This window comes from Thalassophryne amazonica, chromosome 11 (assembly GCF_902500255.1).
Source record: "Thalassophryne amazonica chromosome 11, fThaAma1.1, whole genome shotgun sequence".
In the NCBI taxonomy this organism is placed as follows: Eukaryota; Metazoa; Chordata; class Actinopteri; order Batrachoidiformes; family Batrachoididae; genus Thalassophryne; species Thalassophryne amazonica.
The window spans coordinates 1,141,206-1,160,501 of record NC_047113.1 but is presented as its reverse complement, the minus strand read 5'-3'; the positions used below and the strand labels follow the sequence as shown (position 1 = coordinate 1,160,501).

Below are 19,296 nucleotides of genomic sequence, written 5' to 3'. Positions count from 1 at the left end.
TTTCACCACTATTCAGCTCCATTCTTATGTCAACCCACAAAGACAATAAACTGACAGACTTACACATGGACTGAAGCATGCTCCAGCTCTTCCCTTTATCTCCCTTCCTGCCCCCCCCCCCCCCCCGCGGCAGGCCCCCGTTTCCCCCAAGCTGGCAGGCGGCGCGACTCCTGTTGCAGCGGCTACCACACACTCACATCGCCTCAATTTGGAAAACGGACTCTTTCAAGTTAAAGTGCACATGAACAATGTCAAATGTATGTGTTGTTTTAATTCTGATGTGTGCCGTTATTACGGTAAACAAGTAATAATTGTGGATTAATTGCTGTTTGTCTGTGGAAATGTGAGTGTGGACATAATCTCGTTGTTGTACTGACAATGATAATAAAGCTATCCATCCATCCATCCATCCACATGGTGTGGTATGTGTGGACGGGCGAAGAGATGGAGAACTTCTGAAACCTCTTAACCTTATAGCAATATTGGATTTGAAACAACAAAATGGCAATATTTAAATAGGACTTGCACATTCGTTATCATGATTAAAGGAATGGCAGTAAATGTGAGAGAACAAAACCCAGCAGTCGCATAACATCACTCGGTCAAAATGTCAAAAATGTTGTTTTGTCAACATTCTAAAAATATTGCTGAAATTTGACCCAAATCTGTAATTAAACATGCCTATTGTGTGTAATCACCTCATTGATTAATCCAGATGTGGATGTCTGTTGCATGTTTCACAGTCGCTGTAATTGGTAGATGAAAATCAGTTTTGCAAAAAATTGTCCAGGTTACATGTAAAGTTGACCTTTTCTCAGAGTTCTGAAAATCGATTTGTCACTTCTTGGCTCTTGTCATTTTGTGGAGCTACTGCAGTAATTGTTTCTATTTTAGTCCACAGTCAGAATTCTTGCTTCTTGGTGGAGCTGATGATGGTGGATGGACATCAGTTATTAAACTGTAACTTTCTGACAGCCTGTTTGGAGTTTGTCCAGTCTTTTTCACACTCAAAAGACCAAAAGGAAGGCTGTGTTTTAACATCCATCTCCTTTCCTTCCAGACGTACTGAAGCACAGACGGCAGGTTTCCTGTTTTTTTTTCCAGTAATGAAAAGTCTCTTCCTGTCAACTGTTCTTATTTCCTTTGTTTTCCTAAGCGGTGCCTCCTTCCACCTCATTTACTCTTCAGGCAGGATGAACCTGCTTCACTCATACTGTGCTGGAGAGAAAGCACAAATATCAGTACAGTCATTTTATTTATTTATTTGGTTGTTGTTGTTGCCCCCCCCCCAGAGATTAAAGATGAAGAAAAGAAAGTTAAATGTAATGTGAATGTGTTGTTTATTTTAAGAAGCTGATCATTAAGATGTGTGAACGTTTGTATATTTTTCTCTTCTCTCAAAGGTCAAAGATCAGTCTGGGCAACAAGGCCATGTCACATGACTCTGTCTTTGTTTCTGACTCGTCGGAGGCTAACGAAGCTCTGGGAGCATCTCAAGACAGCATTCACGGCAAAGTCAAGTCACTGCAGGTACGAAAATACTTATTTGCAAAATATAACTGCAAACGGTTGTCATTTGTCTGGCACCTGCTGAACACTGCGCTGTGCCCAGCAGCACTCCACCCACTGTCACACACCATCACCCACTTTCACCCACCCTCACCCACTGTCACCGACCCTCACCCACCGTCACCCACCGTCACCCACTGTCACCCACCGTCACCCACTGTCACCCACCGTCACCCACTGTCACCCACCGTCACCCACTTTCACCCACTGTCACCCACTGTCACCCACTGTCACCCACTGTCACCCACCGTCACCCACTTTCACCCACTGTCACCCACCGTCACCCACCGTCACCCACTTTCACCCACTGTCACCCACTGTCACCCACCGTCACCCACCGTCACCCACTGTCACCCACTGTCACCCACCGTCACCCACTTTCACCCACTGTCACCCACCGTCACCCACTGTCACCCACTTTCACCCACCGTCACCCACTTTCACCCACTTTCACCCACTGTCACCCACTTTCACCCACCATCACCCACTGTCACCCACTTTCACCCACTGTCACCCACTTTCACCCACTTTATTAGACCCCATTCCTACCAGGCTGCTCAAGGAAGCCCTACCATTATTTAATGCTTCGATCTTAAATATGATCAATCTATCTTTGTTAGTTGGCTATGTACCACAGGCTTTTAAGGTGGCAGTAATTAAACCATTACTTAAAAAGCCATCACTTGACCCAGCTATCTTAGCTAATTATAGGCCAATCTCCAACCTTCCTTTTCTCTCAAAAATTCTTGAAAGGGTAGTTGTAAAACAGCTAACTGATCATCTGCAGAGGAATGGTCTATTTGAAGAGTTTGTCAGGTTTTAGAATTCATCATAGTACAGAAACAGCATTAGTGAAGGTTACAAATGATCTTCTTATGGCCTCGGACAGTGGACTCATCTCTGTGCTTGTTCTGTTAGACCTCAGTGCTGCTTTTGATTCTGTTGACCATAAAATTTTATTACAGAGATTAGAGCATGCCATAGGTATTAAAGGCACTGCACTGCGGTGGTTTGAATCATATTTGTCTAATAGATTACAATTTGTTCATGTAAATGGGGAATCTTCTTCACAGACTAAAGTTAATTATGGAGTTCCACAAGGTTCTGTGCTAGGACCAATTTTATTCACTTTATACATGCTTCCCTTAGGCAGTATTATTAGACGGTATTGCTTAAATTTTCATTGTTACGCAGATGATACCCAGCTTTATCTATCCATGAAGCCAGAGGACACACACCAATTAGCTAAACTGCAGGATTGTCTTACAGACATAAAGACATGGATGACCTCTAATTTCCTGCTTTTAAACTCAGATAAAACTGAAGTTATTGTACTTGGCCCCACAAATCTTAGAAACATGGTGTCTAACCAGATCCTTACTCTGGATGGCATTACCCTGACCTCTAGTAATACTGTGAGAAATCTTGGAGTCATTTTTGATCAGGATATGTCATTCAAAGCGCATATTAAACAATTATGTAGGACTGCTTTTTTGCATTTACGCAATATCTCTAAAATCAGAAAGGTCTTGTCTCAGAGTGATGCTGAAAAACTAATTCATGCATTTATTTCCTCTAGGCTGGACTATTGTAATTCATTATTATCAGGTTGTCCTAAAAGTTCCCTAAAAAGCCTTCAGTTAATTCAAAATGCTGCAGCTAGAGTACTGACGGGGACTAGAAGGAGAGAGCATATCTCACCCATATTGGCCTCTCTTCATTGGCTTCCTGTTAATTCTAGAATAGAATTTAAAATTCTTCTTCTTACTTATAAGGTTTTGAATAATCAGGTCCCATCTTATCTTATGGACCTCGTAGTACCATATCACCCCAATAGAGCGCTTCGCTCTCAGACTGCAGGCTTACTTGTAGTTCCTAGGGTTTGTAAGAGTAGAATGGGAGGCAGAGCCTTCAGCTTTCAGGCTCCTCTCCTGTGGAACCAGCTCCCAATTCAGATCAGGGAGACAGACACCCTCTCTACTTTTAAGATTAGGCTTAAAACTTTCCTTTTTGCTAAAGCTTATAGTTAGGGCTGGATCAGGTGACCCTGAACCATCCCTTAGTTATGCTGCTATAGACGTAGACTGCTGGGGGGTTCCCATGATGCACTGAGTGTTTCTTTCTCTTTTTGCTCTGTATGCACCACTCTGCATTTAATCATTAGTGATCGATCTCTGCTCCCCTCCACAGCATGTCTTTTTCCTGGTTCTCTCCCTCAGCCCCAACCAGTCCCAGCAGAAGACTGCCCCTCCCTGAGCCTGGTTCTGCTGGAGGTTTCTTCCTGTTAAAAGGGAGTTTTTCCTTCCCACTGTAGCCAAGTGCTTGCTCACAGGGGGTCGTTTTGACCTTTGGGGTTTTACATAATTATTGTATGGCCTTGCCTTACAATATAAAGCGCCTTGGGGCAACTGTTTGTTGTGATTTGGCGCTATATAAAAAAATTGATTGATTGAATTGATTGATTGACTGTCACCCACCGTCACCCACTTTCACCCACCCTCACCCACTGTCACCCACCCTCACCCACCGTCGCCCACTGTCACCCTCTGTCACCCACCCTCACCCACTGTTTCCCACCCTCACCAACCGTCACCCACCGTCACCCACTGTCACCCACTGTCACCCACTTTCACCCACCGTCACCCACTGTCACCCACCCTCACCCACCGTCACCCACTTTCACCCACCGTCACCCACTGTCACCCACCCTCACCCACCGTCACCCACCGTCACCCACTTTCACCCACTGTCACCCACCTTCACCCACTTTCACCCACTGTCACCCACCGTCACCCACTTTCACCCACCCTCACCCACTGTCACCCACCCTCACCCACCATCGCCCACTGTCACCCTCTGTCACCCACCCTCACCCACTGTCTCCCACCCTCACCAACCGTCACCCACCGTCATCCACCATCACCCACTTTCACCCACCGTCACCCACCGTCACCCACTTTCACCCACCATCACCCACCGTCACCCACTGTCACCCACTTTCACCCACTGTCACCCACCATCACCCACTGTCACCCACCGTCACCCACCCTCACTCACTGTCACCCACCGTCACCCACCCTCACCCACCCTCACTCACTGTCACCCACTTTCACCCACCGTCACCCACCGTCACCCACCGTCACCCACCATCACTCACTGTCGCCCACCGTCACCCACTGTCACCCACCCTCACCCACTGTCACCCACTGTCACCCACCCTCACCCACTGTCACCCACCCTCACCCACTGTCACCCACCGTCACCCACCGTCACCCACTGTCACCCACCGTCACCCACTTTCACCCACTGTCACCCACCCTCACCCACTTTCACCCACCGTCACCCACTGTCACCCACTGTCACCCACTTTCACCTACTGTCACCCACTTTCACCCACTGTCACCCGCTTTCACCCACTGTCACCCACTTTCACCCACTGTCACCCACTTTCACCTACTGTCACCCACTGTCACCCACTTTCACCCACCGTCACCCACTTTCACCCAGTCACCCACTTTCACCCACTGTCACCCACTGTCACCCACTTTCACCCACCGTCACCCACTTTCACCCACCCTCACCCACTTTCACCCACCCTCACCCACTTTCACCCACCGTCACCCACTTTCACCCACTGTCACCCACCCTCACCCACTGTCACCCACTGTTACCCACCGTCACCCACTTTCACCCACCGTCACCCCCTCTCACCCACCGTCACCCACTGTCACCCACCGTGACCCACCGTCACCCACTTTCACCCACCGTCACCCACCCTCACCCACTGTCACCCACTTTCACCCACCGTCACCCACCCTCACCCACCGTCACCCACTGTCACCCACTTTCACCCACCCTCACCCACCCTCACCCAGTCACCCACTTTCACCCACCGTCACCCACCCTCACCCACCGTCACCCACTGTCACCCACCGTCACCCACCGTCACCCACCCTCACCCACTGTCACCCACCGTCACTCACTGTCACCCACCGTCACCCACCCTCACCCACCCTCACCCACTTTCACCCACCGTCACCCACCCTCACCCACTGTCACCCACTGTCACCCACCGTCACCCACTGTCACCCACCCTCACCCACCATCACCCACTGTTACCCACCGTCACCCACTTTCACCCACCGTCACCCACTGTCACCCACCCTCACCCACCATCACCCACCGTCACCCACTTTCACCCACCGTCACCCACCCTCACCCACCCTCACCCACTTTCACCCACCGTCACCCACTCTCACCCACTGTCACCCACTGTCACCCACCGTCACCCACTGTCACCCACCCTCACCCACCATCACCCACTGTTACCCACCGTCACCCACTTTCACCCACTGTCACCCACTGTCACCCACCCTCACCCACCATCACCCACCGTCACCCACTTTCACCCACCGTCACCCACCCTCACCCACCGTCACCCACTGTCACCCACTTTCACCCACCGTCACCCACTGTCACCCACTTTCACCCACCCTCACCCACCCTCACCCAGTCACCCACTTTCACCCACCGTCACCCACCCTCACCCACCGTCACCCACTGTCACCCACCGTCACCCACTTTCACCCACCCTCACCCACTGTCACCCACTTTCACCCACCGTCACCCACCCTCACCCACCGTCACCCACTGTCACCCACTTTCACCCACCCTCACCCACCCTCACCCAGTCACCCACTTTCACCCACCGTCACCCACCCTCACCCACCGTCACCCACTGTCACCCACCGTCACCCACCCTCACCCACCGTCACCCACCGTCACTCACTGTCACCCACCGTCACCCACCCTCACCCACCCTCACCCACTGTTACCCACCGTCACCCACTTTCACCCACCGTCACCCACTGTCACCCACCCTCACCCACCATCACCCACCGTCACCCACTTTCACCCACCGTCACCCACCCTCACCCACCGTCACCCACTGTCACCCACCGTCACCCACTGTCACCCACTTTCACCAACCCTCACCCACCCTCACCCAGTCACCCACTTTCACCCACCGTCACCCACCCTCACCCACCGTCACCCACTGTCACCCACCGTCACCCACTTTCACCCACCCTCACCCACTGTCACCCACTTTCTCCCACCGTCACCCACTGTCACTCACTGTCACCCACCGTCACCCACCCTCACCCACCGTCACTCACTGTCACCCACCCTCACCCACCCTCACCCACTGTCACCCACTTTCACCCACCGTCACCCACCCTCACCCACTGTCACCCACCATCACCCACTGTCACCCACCGTCACTCACTGTCACCCACCGTCACCCACCCTTACTCACTGTCACCCACCGTCACCCACCCTCACCCACTGTCACCCACTGTCACCCACCGTCACCCACTGTCACCCACCCTCACCCACTGTCACCCACTGTCACCCACTTTCACCCACCGTCACCCACCCTCACCCACCCTCACCCACTGTCACCCACTGTCACCCACCGTCACCCACTGTCACCCACTTTCACCCACTGTCACCCACCCTCACCCACCGTCACCCACTGTCACCCACCCTCACCCACCATCACCCACTGTCACCCACCGTCACCCACTGTCACCCACCGTCACCCACTTTCACCCACTGTCACCCACCCTCACCCACTTTCACCCACTGTCACCCAGCCTCACCCACCGTCACCCACTGTCACCCACCGTCACCCACTTTCACCCACTGTCACCCACCCTCACCCACTGTCACCCACTGTCACCCACCATCACCCACTTTCACATGAGCCTCGACCAACAAGCTGAGCTCGCATCTCCAGAGCAAAACATGATGCCCTCTGTGTGGGCAAATACAGCATGAAATATACAACAAAAAGTCTAAATAAAACTCAGATAAAATGAAGGATAGAATGTGTGGCTGGGGACAGCACCAAAACGTGATATCAGTACTGTAAATTAGTGATACCAACCTCAAAACAGTATCCTGGAACATTTGTTTGCAACACTGATGTTTTGTAACCTTGGTCCAGAGTCTGGATTATGTGCTGGGCTCAGTGGGGCTTCATTATGTCACCAGCTGTTTTGAAACTAATGTTTCAGAGTGTTCTTGTTGATTTACTCCTTCTCTTATTAAAACGTAATCAGACACATGCAGGCCCATCGCCAGGATCTGAAAAGGGGGGGTTCCATTCTGGTGAAAGTGGATTTTTATGGGCAGGAGGTTTGGGGGCTGCTGAAGGCCCACAGAAAATCTGGGTATTTTGATGTCCAGGGATGCATTCTGGAGGGTTTTTAAAAGACTGACCCCCCACCTCCCATTTAGTTGTACTCTTTAATAAGTGTAGTATTTGTATTTTTGTTGTTGTTGCACATTTTCACCTTTTCTTTGCCTTTACCCCAAATTGATATACCAACCTACATGGTTGTTTGATAAGACAAAGGACTGTCTCTTCTTTGTGTCAGCTTCTCTGAGACACAAAACCATAATCCAGATCCAGAAAATGTTCAGTAACCAGAGTTCAGTTAGCAGTAGCAGGCCTTCTAAGGGGTTGGCAGTAGACCTGTTCAAAAGACAGTTCAATCATCAGGAGATTTCATGCCACAGAGTCCATTCAGCAGACGTAAACAGGGGCCTGGACCGGAATTGCAGCAAGGTTTGATAATGTGGAGCCCAGAAACGCTGCAATTAGATCACAAGACAGGAGGAAAAACAGAGATCCAGCACAATAACAAGGTTGGGAAGATGGAGTCAGTAACTAGAAATATTTGGAACCTGAGAAAGCATGGAATCTAATACAAGCTGGCATGAGGAGACCTTTCTATGAAGCGCTTAGAAAGTGCAAATCATTTAAATCCAGAGCTCAAAACTAAGACAGGGAGACCATCAAAACAAGAGCATTACACACAAACACCACTAAATAACACAGAGGAAACAACTAGTGGAATAAACCCCCAGGGACTGTGAAATAAACAAATACAGGGAAACTTGACAGGAGCCAAAATGTGAAACATCACACTGGATCCAGTCAAAAGTCAAGCAGATGTCTTCTGAATGTTTTTAAGACTTCTGACACTGTCATGTGGTAAAACAGAAAGTAAGACACTGCAATAATCACTTATAGACTATACAAATGCATGTGCATTGGCCAAAGGCAGTATCGGTCTAATTAATGTAATTATACACCAAGTTCTTCACCCCTGCCCCAATACAAAGAAAAAGAAATTTGAACAATTAATACCTTTAATCTCACCGTGAAAAGAAAGCCTCACAACACAATCTAAGTTAAATAAAATCATAAAATTTTGATTTGATTAATGGACTGTATAAGTTCTTGTCTCATTTAATATCAAACAACTAAATAATATTAAAAGTCCATGAAATGACAGGATGCCACTGTTGCTTTTGGCGTCTCATTTTAGTGTTATTACTAAAAGGTTTGCTGGTTTTAATCACATTATTACAACTTAAAATTTGGCATGAAATAATAGCAGTGACTTAGCAAAATGAACACTTAGCTTGTCAGTTTGTTGACATCTCTAAACTGTTTATATGTTTAATTAATCTCAAGCCATGGTTTCTTTGTGGTTTCTTTACAGTACGTATATCAGAGGTAGAATTTTTAAAGATTGAATGAATATGTGCTATTTATTGTGCAAAAGTGTCAAATGCATTTCGTATTGTAACGTTCTCTGCTAACTGAAGGCAGCAAGAAGCAAACTACTTGTGAGCTTCGTGGAATAAGTTTGACATCCTTAGCTGAGTTTATGTAACACGGCCACTTGAACAGCTCAGGGATCGAGCACTTTCTGTCAAGAACTTGTCTGCCAGTTTCCAGTACTAATGTCTGAATGTTTGTCTTGACTAAATGAGTCTGAAGTGACTGTTACAGGTCAACACAAAATGGTAACAACTGGGACTTTCAGAAAGAAACATTTCCTTAATCTACGTTCTTCTGAACTCCTTTGCTATTACTCACTCACTTATCAGGTTTTCTGCAGCAGAAAATCTTAAATAAAATCTAGGCTCATGTCTCTCATGTGCTTGCTGGAGCTGAAATTTTGCATCTTCTTTTTAAGAAAATCCTTTGCTGTTCCACTATGTCATGAAGCTGTATTCATCGCTGATGGAACAGACACAAGTTGAACTACACACAGTTTCTCCACTTACAGCCACAGAAGCCCGTATCTCCTTCAGAAAAGGCTGTCTTGGTGGCTTCCTTTACTTATCTCTTTTTTACATGTGCAAAATGCAAAAAAGAGAAAACTTCCTGTAAATGAAGTCCAAGACGTACAGTGCATCAGGAAAGTATTCATAGTGCTGCTCTTTTTCCACAGTTTTTTTTTTCTTTTGTTACAGCCTTATTCCAAAAAAAAATCATTCAATTTTTTTTTTTGCTTAAAATTCTACACACAAAATCCCATAATGACAATGTGAAGAAGTTTTTGAGATGTTTGCAAGTTTATTATCAATAAATAAAAAAAAAGCTAAGAAAACACATGTACTTAAGTATTCACAGTCTTTGCCATGAAGCTCAAAATTAAGCTCAGGTGCCTCCACTTTCCACTGATCATCCTTAAGATGTTTTTAGCTTTAGCTTAACTGGAGTCCACCTGGGGTAAATTCAGTTGATTAGGTATGACTTAGAAAGACACACATCTGTCTACATATAAGGTCCCACAGTTGACAGTCAGAGCACAAACCAAGCATGAAGTCAGAGGAATTGTCTGTAGACCTCTGAGACAGGATTGTCTCCAGGCACAAATCTGGGGAAGGGAACAGAAGGTCCCAATGAGCACAGTGGCCTCCATCATCCATAAATGGAAGAAGTTCAGATCCACCAGGACTCTTCTTAGAGCTGGACGACCGTGTAAACTGAGCGATCGGGGGTGAACAGCCTTAGTCAGTGAGGTGACCAAGAACCTGATGGTCACTCAGTCAGAACTCCAGCATTCCTCTGTGGAGAGAGGAGAACCTTCCAGAAGGAAAACCATCTCTGCAGCAATCCACCATTCAGGCCTGTATGGTAGAGTGGCCAGACAGAAGCCATTTCTTAGTAAAAGGCACATGGCAGCCCACCTGGAGTTTGACAAAAGGCACCTGAAGGACTCTGACCATGAGAAACAAAATTCTCTGGTCTGTTGAGACAAAGATTGAAGTCTTTGGTGTCATGTTTGAAGGAAACCAGGCACCATCTCTACAGTGAAGCATGGTGGTGGCAGCATCATGCTGTGGGGATGTTTTCCAGCAGCAGGAACTGGGAGACTAGTCAGGATTGAGGGAAAGATGAATGCTGCAATGTACAGAGACATCCTGGATGAAAACCTGCTCCAGAGCGCTCTTGACCTCAAACTGGGGCAACGGTTCATCTTTCAGCAGGACAATGACCCTAAGCACACAGCCAAGATATCAAAGGAGGAGCCTGGAGCCTATCCCACCAATCATATGAAGAGAGGTGTGGTCCACCCTGGACAGGGCCCCAGTCTATCACAGGGCCACATTCACACCTACTGTCAATTTAAAGTTTCCAGTCCACTTAACACATGTTTGGAAGTGGGACGAAGCCAGATCACCTGGACTGAACGTTTCCCCCCACGAACACAGGGGGAACGTGCAAAACGATCGTGTGACAGTCTTGCTGTGAGGCAGCCGTGCTAACCACTAAGCCACCATGCCGCCTCTTTGCCCTCATTTCAGTTGAAACAAAGTTAAACTAGAACTGAACATATGGGCAGTTTTTGTTTGCACCCATGTGATTTAATTGTTCTAGTTCATGTTTCATACACATGAAAAGGGATGTCAGACAAAAATCCTATTTTCTTGAATATTTAAATATTTTTTCTGCAGCTCCAGCTGAAACAGGCCATCAGACTGGGCTCTCCTCCATCACTGATGTGTGTGAAGAAGACAGAAGATGGAACCATGTCTGAGGACGATGGTCTACCTTGTAGCCCACCTGAATACTCAGCAGCCCACAGTGGGCCGGTAACAGAGCTTCTGAATAATGTCCCAGCATGCTAACCGGCTGAAGACACACGCCGGTGCCCCTGACATGCATCCTTTTTGTTTTGGAATCAGGTTCAGAGGACCAGCTCCGTCAGTCTGGAGGGAACAGACAGTGATGATGATCAGGTAAATACACACACGTGAAGCAGCATCAGTTACGTTTTTGGCTTCATGTGGAGCAGAAGAAGTTCTCTGTAAACCAACACACATAGTGATGAAGATTTATTACACTGAGCAGTCTGCAATCAACAAAACATGGATTTTGAGTTGCATTTGTGATTGTTTGCAGCTCTCTGCTGGTTTGTCCTCCAGCTACTCCAGAGGAAAATATCTGAGTCCGTAGTTTTCACAGTGTTTGACTTTTTTCAGCAGCTCATTATTCACTTTGCCATTTGATGCCAACATACACAGAATTGTTTTTACTGAAAAAGATATTTCGTTGAGAACATTGAACTCCACAAGAATTGTGCTTTGCTAAGGATTTTGTTTTGTGAGTGCCACTGTTATCTGCTGTGGGGGGGCTGAGTGATCAGAGCTAACCAAAGGAAGAAAGAAGAAAATTTACAAATGTCAATGTGCAACTGGTGATGTAATGTTGGCTCCTGACAGTAGTGGGCACAGTTCTGCTCATCCACTAACTGCTAATTGGAGAAGCTAACGTTTCTCTTAGCGGATTAGCTTTTCAGATAACTTCAAAAACCATCAGCGGACCAATTAGCATTCACTAATTTAATTTATTTACACTAACTTTTAGTCCGCTGTTTTTTTTTTGTTTGTTTTTTTGCTGGCATAGTTATTAATGGTCAAAAAAGTTTGTAAACCCTAAAATCATATATGTGGGTTCCTTTCTACTACACGTTTTGCAGCAGTCAAGCACCTGTGAGTAGCTGAGCTCGACTCTACCCCAGCAGAAGGGGTCTGGCTGCCAGGCTGTTACAAAAAAGTAATTTACATTCACCATACAGTGCCCCAGACATGTGGCGGAAGTCATGAAAAGCAAAGCAGATTTGACTTATGGTTTTGATTTATAAACCAAATTAATCTGGATAGGTTATCTACATTAATGTCAACTCTGTCATTTTTACAAAGTGAAAATATAACACATATCTTTGAATTTTAAAATAATGTGCTAATTCTGAAGGTTTGAACATTAACACACACAGATGCCATAGGCATTATGGGAAAATGAGCCTTCGCTCATCACTGGTTGGTTGGTTTATTTATTTGTAAAAACCAACACGCAAGTTATTGTAATGTGTGTGTTGGTTTTTACAAATAAATGTGTATTTGTAAATATGTATTTTTTTCATCTGTAAAAAAAGGCATTTGCAAAACTAAAAATTCTGTTTAAGTGTGATTCAGCGACTGTGTAATATTTGGGCGGGCACCATTCACACTGTCATCTAGTAAATGGCAGTGTTCTATGCTTTTTGACCCATCTACTGGATGGCAGTGTGCCCAAATATCACACGGTTGCTATTTGTTGCACTGAATCACACTTTAACAGAATTTTCAGTTTTGCAAATGCCTTTTTTTAACAAATGAAAAAATGACAAATTTACAAATATACATTTATTTGTAAAAACCAATCAATCAATCAATCAATTTTTTTTTTATATAGCGCCAAATCACAACAAACAGTTGCCCCAAGGCGCTTTATATTGTAAGGCAAGGCCATACAATAATGATGTAAAACCCCAACGGTCAAAACGACCCCCTGTGAGCAAGCACTTGGCTACAGTGGGAAGGAAAAACTCCCTTTTAACAGGAAGAAACCTCCAGCAGAACCAGGCTCAGGGAGGGGCAGTCTTCTGCTGGGACTGGTTGGGGCTGAGGGAGAGAACCAGGAAAAAGACATGCTGTGGAGGGGAGCAGAGATCGATCACTAATGATTAAATGCAGAGTGGTGCATACAGAGCAAAAAGAGAAAGAAACAGTGCATCATGGGAACCCCCCAGCAGTCTACGTCTATAGCAGCATAACTAAGGGATGGTTCAGGGTCACCTGATCCAGCCCTAACTATAAGCTTTAGCAAAAAGGAAAGTTTTAAGCCTAATCTTAAAAGTAGAGAGGGTGTCTGTCTCCCTGATCTGAATTGGGAGCTGGTTCCACAGGAGAGGAGCCTGAAAGCTGAAGGCTCTGCCTCCCATTCTACTCTTACAAACCCTAGGAACTACAAGTAAGCCTGCAGTCTGAGAGCGAAGCGCTCTATTGGGGTGATATGGTACTACGAGGTCCCTAAGATAAGATGGGACCTGATTATTCAAAACCTTATAAGTAAGAAGAAGAATTTTAAATTCTATTCTAGAATTAACAGGAAGCCAATGAAGAGAGGCCAATATGGTTGAGATATGCTCTCTCCTTCTAGTCCCCGTCAGCACTCTAGCTGTAGCATTTTGAATTAACTGAAGGCTTTTTAGGGAACTTTTAGGACAACCTGATAATAATGAATTACAATAGTCCAGCCTAGAGGAAATAAATGCATGAATTAGTTTTTCAGCATCACTCTGAGACAAGACCTTTCTGATTTTAGAGATATTGCGTAAATGCAAAAAAGCAGTCCTACATATTTGTTTAATATGCGCTTTGAATGACATATCCTGATCAAAAATGACTCCAAGATTTCTCACAGTATTACTAGAGGTCAGGGTAATGCCATCCAGAGTAAGGATCTGGTTAGACACCATGTTTCTAAGATTTGTGGGGCCAAGAACAATAACTTCAGTTTTATCTGAGTTTAAAAGCAGGAAATTAGAGGTCATCCATGTCTTTATGTCTGTAAGACAATCCTGCAGTTTAGCTAATTGGTGTGTGTCCTCTGGCTTCATGGATAGATAAAGCTGGGTATCATCTGCGTAACAATGAAAATTTAAGCAATACCGTCTAATAATACTGCCTAAGGGAAGCATATATAAAGTGAATAAAATTGGTCCTAGCACAGAACCTTGTGGAACTCCATAATTAACTTTAGTCTGTGAAGAAGATTCCCCATTTACATGAACAAATTGTAATCTATTAGACAAATATGATTCAAACCACCGCAGCGCAGTGCCTTTAATACCTATGGCATGCTCTAATCTCTGTAATAAAATTTTATGGTCAACAGTATCAAAAGCAGCACTGAGGTCTAACAGAACAAGCACAGAGATGAGTCCACTGTCCGAGGCCATAAGAAGATCATTTGTAACCTTCACTAATGCTGTTTCTGTACTATGATGAATTCTAAAACCTGACTGAAACTCTTCAAATAGACCATTCCTCTGCAGATGATCAGTTAGCTGTTTTACAACTACCCTTTCAAGAATTTTTGAGAGAAAAGGAAGGTTGGAGATTGGCCTATAATTAGCTAAGATAGCTGGGTCAAGTGATGGCTTTTTAAGTAATGGTTTAATTACTGCCACCTTAAAAGCCTGTGGTACATAGCCAACTAACAAAGATAGATTGATCATATTTAAGATCGAAGCATTAAATAATGGTAGGGCTTCCTTGAGCAGCCTGGTAGGAATGGGGTCTAATAAACATGTTGATGGTTTGGATGAAGTAACTAATGAAAATAACTCAGACAGAACAATCGGAGAGAAAGAGTCTAACCAAATACCGGCATCACTGAAAGCAGCCAAAGATAACGATACGTCTTTGGGATGGTTATGAGTAATTTTTTCTCTAATAGTTAAAATTTTGTTAGCAAAGAAAGTCATGAACTCATTACTAGTTAAAGATAATGGAATACTCAGCTCAATAGAGCTCTGACTCTTTGTCAGCCTGGCTACAGTGCTGAAAAGAAACCTGGGGTTGTTCTTATTTTCTTCAATTAGTGATGAGTAGAAAGATGTCCTAGCTTTACGGAGGGCTTTTTTATAGAGCAACAGACTCTTTTTCCAGGCTAAGTGAAGATCTTCTAAATTAGTGAGACGCCATTTCCTCTCCAACTTACGGGTTATCTGCTTTAAGCTACGAGTTTGAGAGTTATACCATGGAGTCAGACACTTCTGATTTAAAGCTCTCTTTTTCAGAGGAGCTACAGCATCCAAAGTTGTCTTCAATGAGGATGTAAAACTATTGACGAGATACTCTATCTCCCTTACAGAGTTTAGGTAGCTACTCTGCACTGTGTTGTTATATGGCATTAGAGAACATAAAGAAGGAATCATATCCTTAAACCTAGTTACAGCGCTTTCTGAAAGACTTCTAGTGTAATGAAACTTATTCCCTACTGCTGGGTAGTCCATCAGAGTAAATGTAAATGTTATTAAAAAATGATCAGACAGAAGGGAGTTTTCAGGGAATACTGTTAAGTCTTCTATTTCCATACCATAAGTCAGAACAAGATCTAAGATATGATTAAAGTGGTGGGTGGACTCATTTACTTTTTGAGCAAAGCCAATAGAGTCTAATAATAGATTAAATGCAGTGTTGAGGCTGTCATTCTCAGCATCTGTGTGGATGTTAAAATCGCCCACTATAATTATCTTATCTGAGCTAAGCACTAAGTCAGACAAAAGGTCTGAAAATTCACAGAGAAACTCACAGTAACGACCAGGTGGACGATAGATAATAACAAATAAAACTGGTTTTTGGGACTTCCAATTTGGATGGACAAGACTAAGAGACAAGCTTTCAAATGAATTAAAGCTCTGTCTGGGTTTTTGATTAATTAATAAGCTGGAATGGAAGATTGCTGCTAATCCACCGCCCCGGCCCGTGCTACGAGCATTCTGACAGTTAGTGTGACTCGGGGGTGTTGACTCATTTAAACTAACATATTCATCCTGCTGTAACCAGGTTTCTGTTAGGCAGAATAAATCAATATGTTGATCAATTATTATATCATTTACCAACAGGGACTTAGAAGAGAGAGACCTAATGTTTAATAGACCACATTTAACTGTTTTAGTCTGTGGTGCAGTAGAAGGTGCTATATTATTTTTTCTTTTTGAATTTTTATGCTTAAATAGATTTTTGCTGGTTATTGGTAGTCTGGGAGCAGGCACCGTCTCTACGGGGATGGGGTAATGAGGGGATGGCAGGGGGAGAGAAGCTGCAGAGAGGTGTGTAAGACTACAACTCTGCTTCCTGGTCCCAACCCTGGATAGTCACGGTTTGGAGGATTTAAGAAAATTAGCCAGATTTCTAGAAATGAGAGCTGCTCCATCCAAAGTGGGATGGATGCCGTCTCTCCTAACAAGACCAGGTTTTCCCCAGAAGCTTTGCCAATTATCTATGAAGCCCACCTCATTTTTTGGACACCACTCAGACAGCCAGCAATTCAAGGAGAACATGCGGCTAAACATGTCACTCCCGGTCTGATTGGGGAGGGGCCCAGAGAAAACTACAGAGTCCGACATTGTTTTTGCAAAGTTACACACCGATTTAATGTTAATTTTAGTGACCTCCGATTGGCGTAACCGGGTGTCATTACTGCCGACGTGAATTACAATCTTACCAAATTTACGCTTAGCCTTAACCAGCAGTTTCAAATTTCCTTCAATGTCGCCTGCTCTGGCCCCCGGAAGACAATTGACTATGGTTGCTGGTGTCGCTAACTTCACATTTCTCAAAACAGAGTCGCCAATAACCAGAGTTTGATACTCGGCGGGTGTGTCGTCGAGTGGGGAAAAACGGTTAGAAATGTGAATGGGTTGGCGGTGTACACGGGGCTTCTGTTTAGGGCTACGCTTCCTCCTCACAGTCACCCAGTCGGCCTGCTTTCCCGGCTGCTCGGGATCTGCCAGAGGGGAACTAACGGCGGCTAAGCTACCTTGGTCCGCACCGACTACAGGGGCCTGGCTAGCTGTAGAATTTTCCACGGTGCGGAGCCGAGTCTCCAATTCGCCCAGCCTGGCCTCCAAAGCTACGAATAAGCTACACTTATTACAAGTACCATTACTGCTAAAGGAGGCCGAGGAATAACTAAACATTTCACACCCAGAGCAGAAAAGTGCGGGAGAGACAGGAGAAGCCGCCATGCTAAATCGGCTAAGAGCTAGTAGCTACGCTAAGCTAGCGGATTCCTAAAAACACGCAAAGTGAATAATGTGTAAATAATTTAGAGGTGATTCAGCAGAATGAGTGCTTTAGTTAAGGCACGTAAAGATTACACTGGGAAACAAATCGTAATCTAGATAACTAGATCAATCTAACTGCGCAGATTAAACAGCTAACAGATACAGAAAAACACCGCTGTGCTCCGGAACAGGAAGTGATACAATACCGCAGTGAGAGCCAACCACCAGTAGAGGCAAGCAAGCAAAACCAACACACACGTTACAGTACCTGCTTTGCTTTCCATAGCTTTTGCTTCACGTCTGGGGCACTGTATGTTGAATGTAAATGACTCTTCCTTACAGTAGTGGGCAGGGCACACAAAGACAGAAGCTTTGACTCGTCAGCGGTGCTTAAACTTAAAACTGGCTTGTCAGTAGCTGATTGTGTATCAGAGTCAATACTGAAAGTTAATGGTTAGTGGCTAGCTGTAGCTTCCGCTAAATTTTTTAGTGGTTTATCGGTTTAGCGTTGTAAAGGTTAACTTTTCAGTTAGTGGATTAGTGGTTATTGAAGCTGACTTTTTTGGTAGCTGTGCCCACCACTGGCTCCAGAGCATGGCCTTCGGTATGTGTTGAGATTCAGAGACAAGTATTAGTGGAGCAGATAAGTACAACTTTTGGCCAGAATTGTTCACCTGCTGATACAAGCATTAGATTTGGCAAGAATGTTCTTCATAAATCAGTATTTGAACAAAAAGTGCTGGCCACCTGAAAATCCAATATGGCGGCCAGGTAGGGATCAATGAAGAATGGCACAGGGGTCAAAATTAAAAAATGCTCCAGTCATATTGAGAAGTATAACACATTATTTGTCTGATCATAAATATTCCAAAAAGGTATAGTTCGGACTATCTATGACTGAATTCCATGGAGTTATAGGGTAAAAACGGCAAGAATGGTGACAAAGGTCAGTGTCGGTTTGTACAGGCGTCAAAAGTTGCTATAATTTTGGTAAAAAGTGAGGTAAATTATCGGTTGTGTTAATAGGGTTTTAAAAAGGAATATTTTGCACCATGTGTCATACGGAGTTGTCATGTTATGGGGTCACATATGTCACATGGCATCGAATCCAGTGTATGTCGACATTGTTTGACATTTACTTTACAGACCAAACATTCAACAGAGTCAAAACTATTCCATTCATTAATCCTATTTGTTCAACCAATAACTTGCACCACTTCTTACCAAAATTGAAGCAGCTTTAACTTTTGACTCTTGTACAAACTGAAATTGACCTTTGTCGCCATTCTTAATGTTTTTACCCCGTAACTCTATAAAATTTAGTCATAGATCATCCAAACTATACCTTTTTGAAATCTTTGTGATCAGACACATGATGTGGTACAGATTTCGATATGATTGGAGCATTTTTAAATTTTGACCCCTGTGTAATTCTTCATTGACCCCTACCTGGCCGCCATATTGGATTTTCAAGTGGCCAGCACTTTTTTCTCAAACACTGATTTATGAAGAACGTTTGTGCCAAATCTGATGCTTGTTTCACCAAGTGAAGGATTGTTTCAGTTATCTGCTGCACTAGATAAAGAGACTGAGATGAGAATCAGTATCTGCAAAGTGGTTCTAAGGGCACATTCACACTCTGACATGAAGTGGCCGACGTAGCAGATTCTCAGACATTTTAGTGAAACTCCAGAGAAGGCTCACTCCAGGGATCCATATTCTGTGTCTCCAACGCAGG

At 44.9% G+C, this 19,296-nt stretch overlaps 1 protein-coding gene across 1 annotated transcript in view; it reads left to right on the top strand.

Moving 5' to 3' along the window:
* The window catches only part of zgc:66433 (uncharacterized protein LOC321250 homolog), a 213,371-nt gene that overhangs the window by 114,798 nt on the left and 79,277 nt on the right, over nt 1-19,296 (top strand). Inside the window, exons 4-6 of the mRNA XM_034181214.1 lie at nt 1,404-1,530; nt 11,395-11,532; nt 11,626-11,679. Coding sequence (XP_034037105.1) covers nt 1,404-1,530; nt 11,395-11,532; nt 11,626-11,679 — 319 coding nt within the window. The remainder of the gene's footprint in view (nt 1-1,403; nt 1,531-11,394; nt 11,533-11,625; nt 11,680-19,296) is intronic.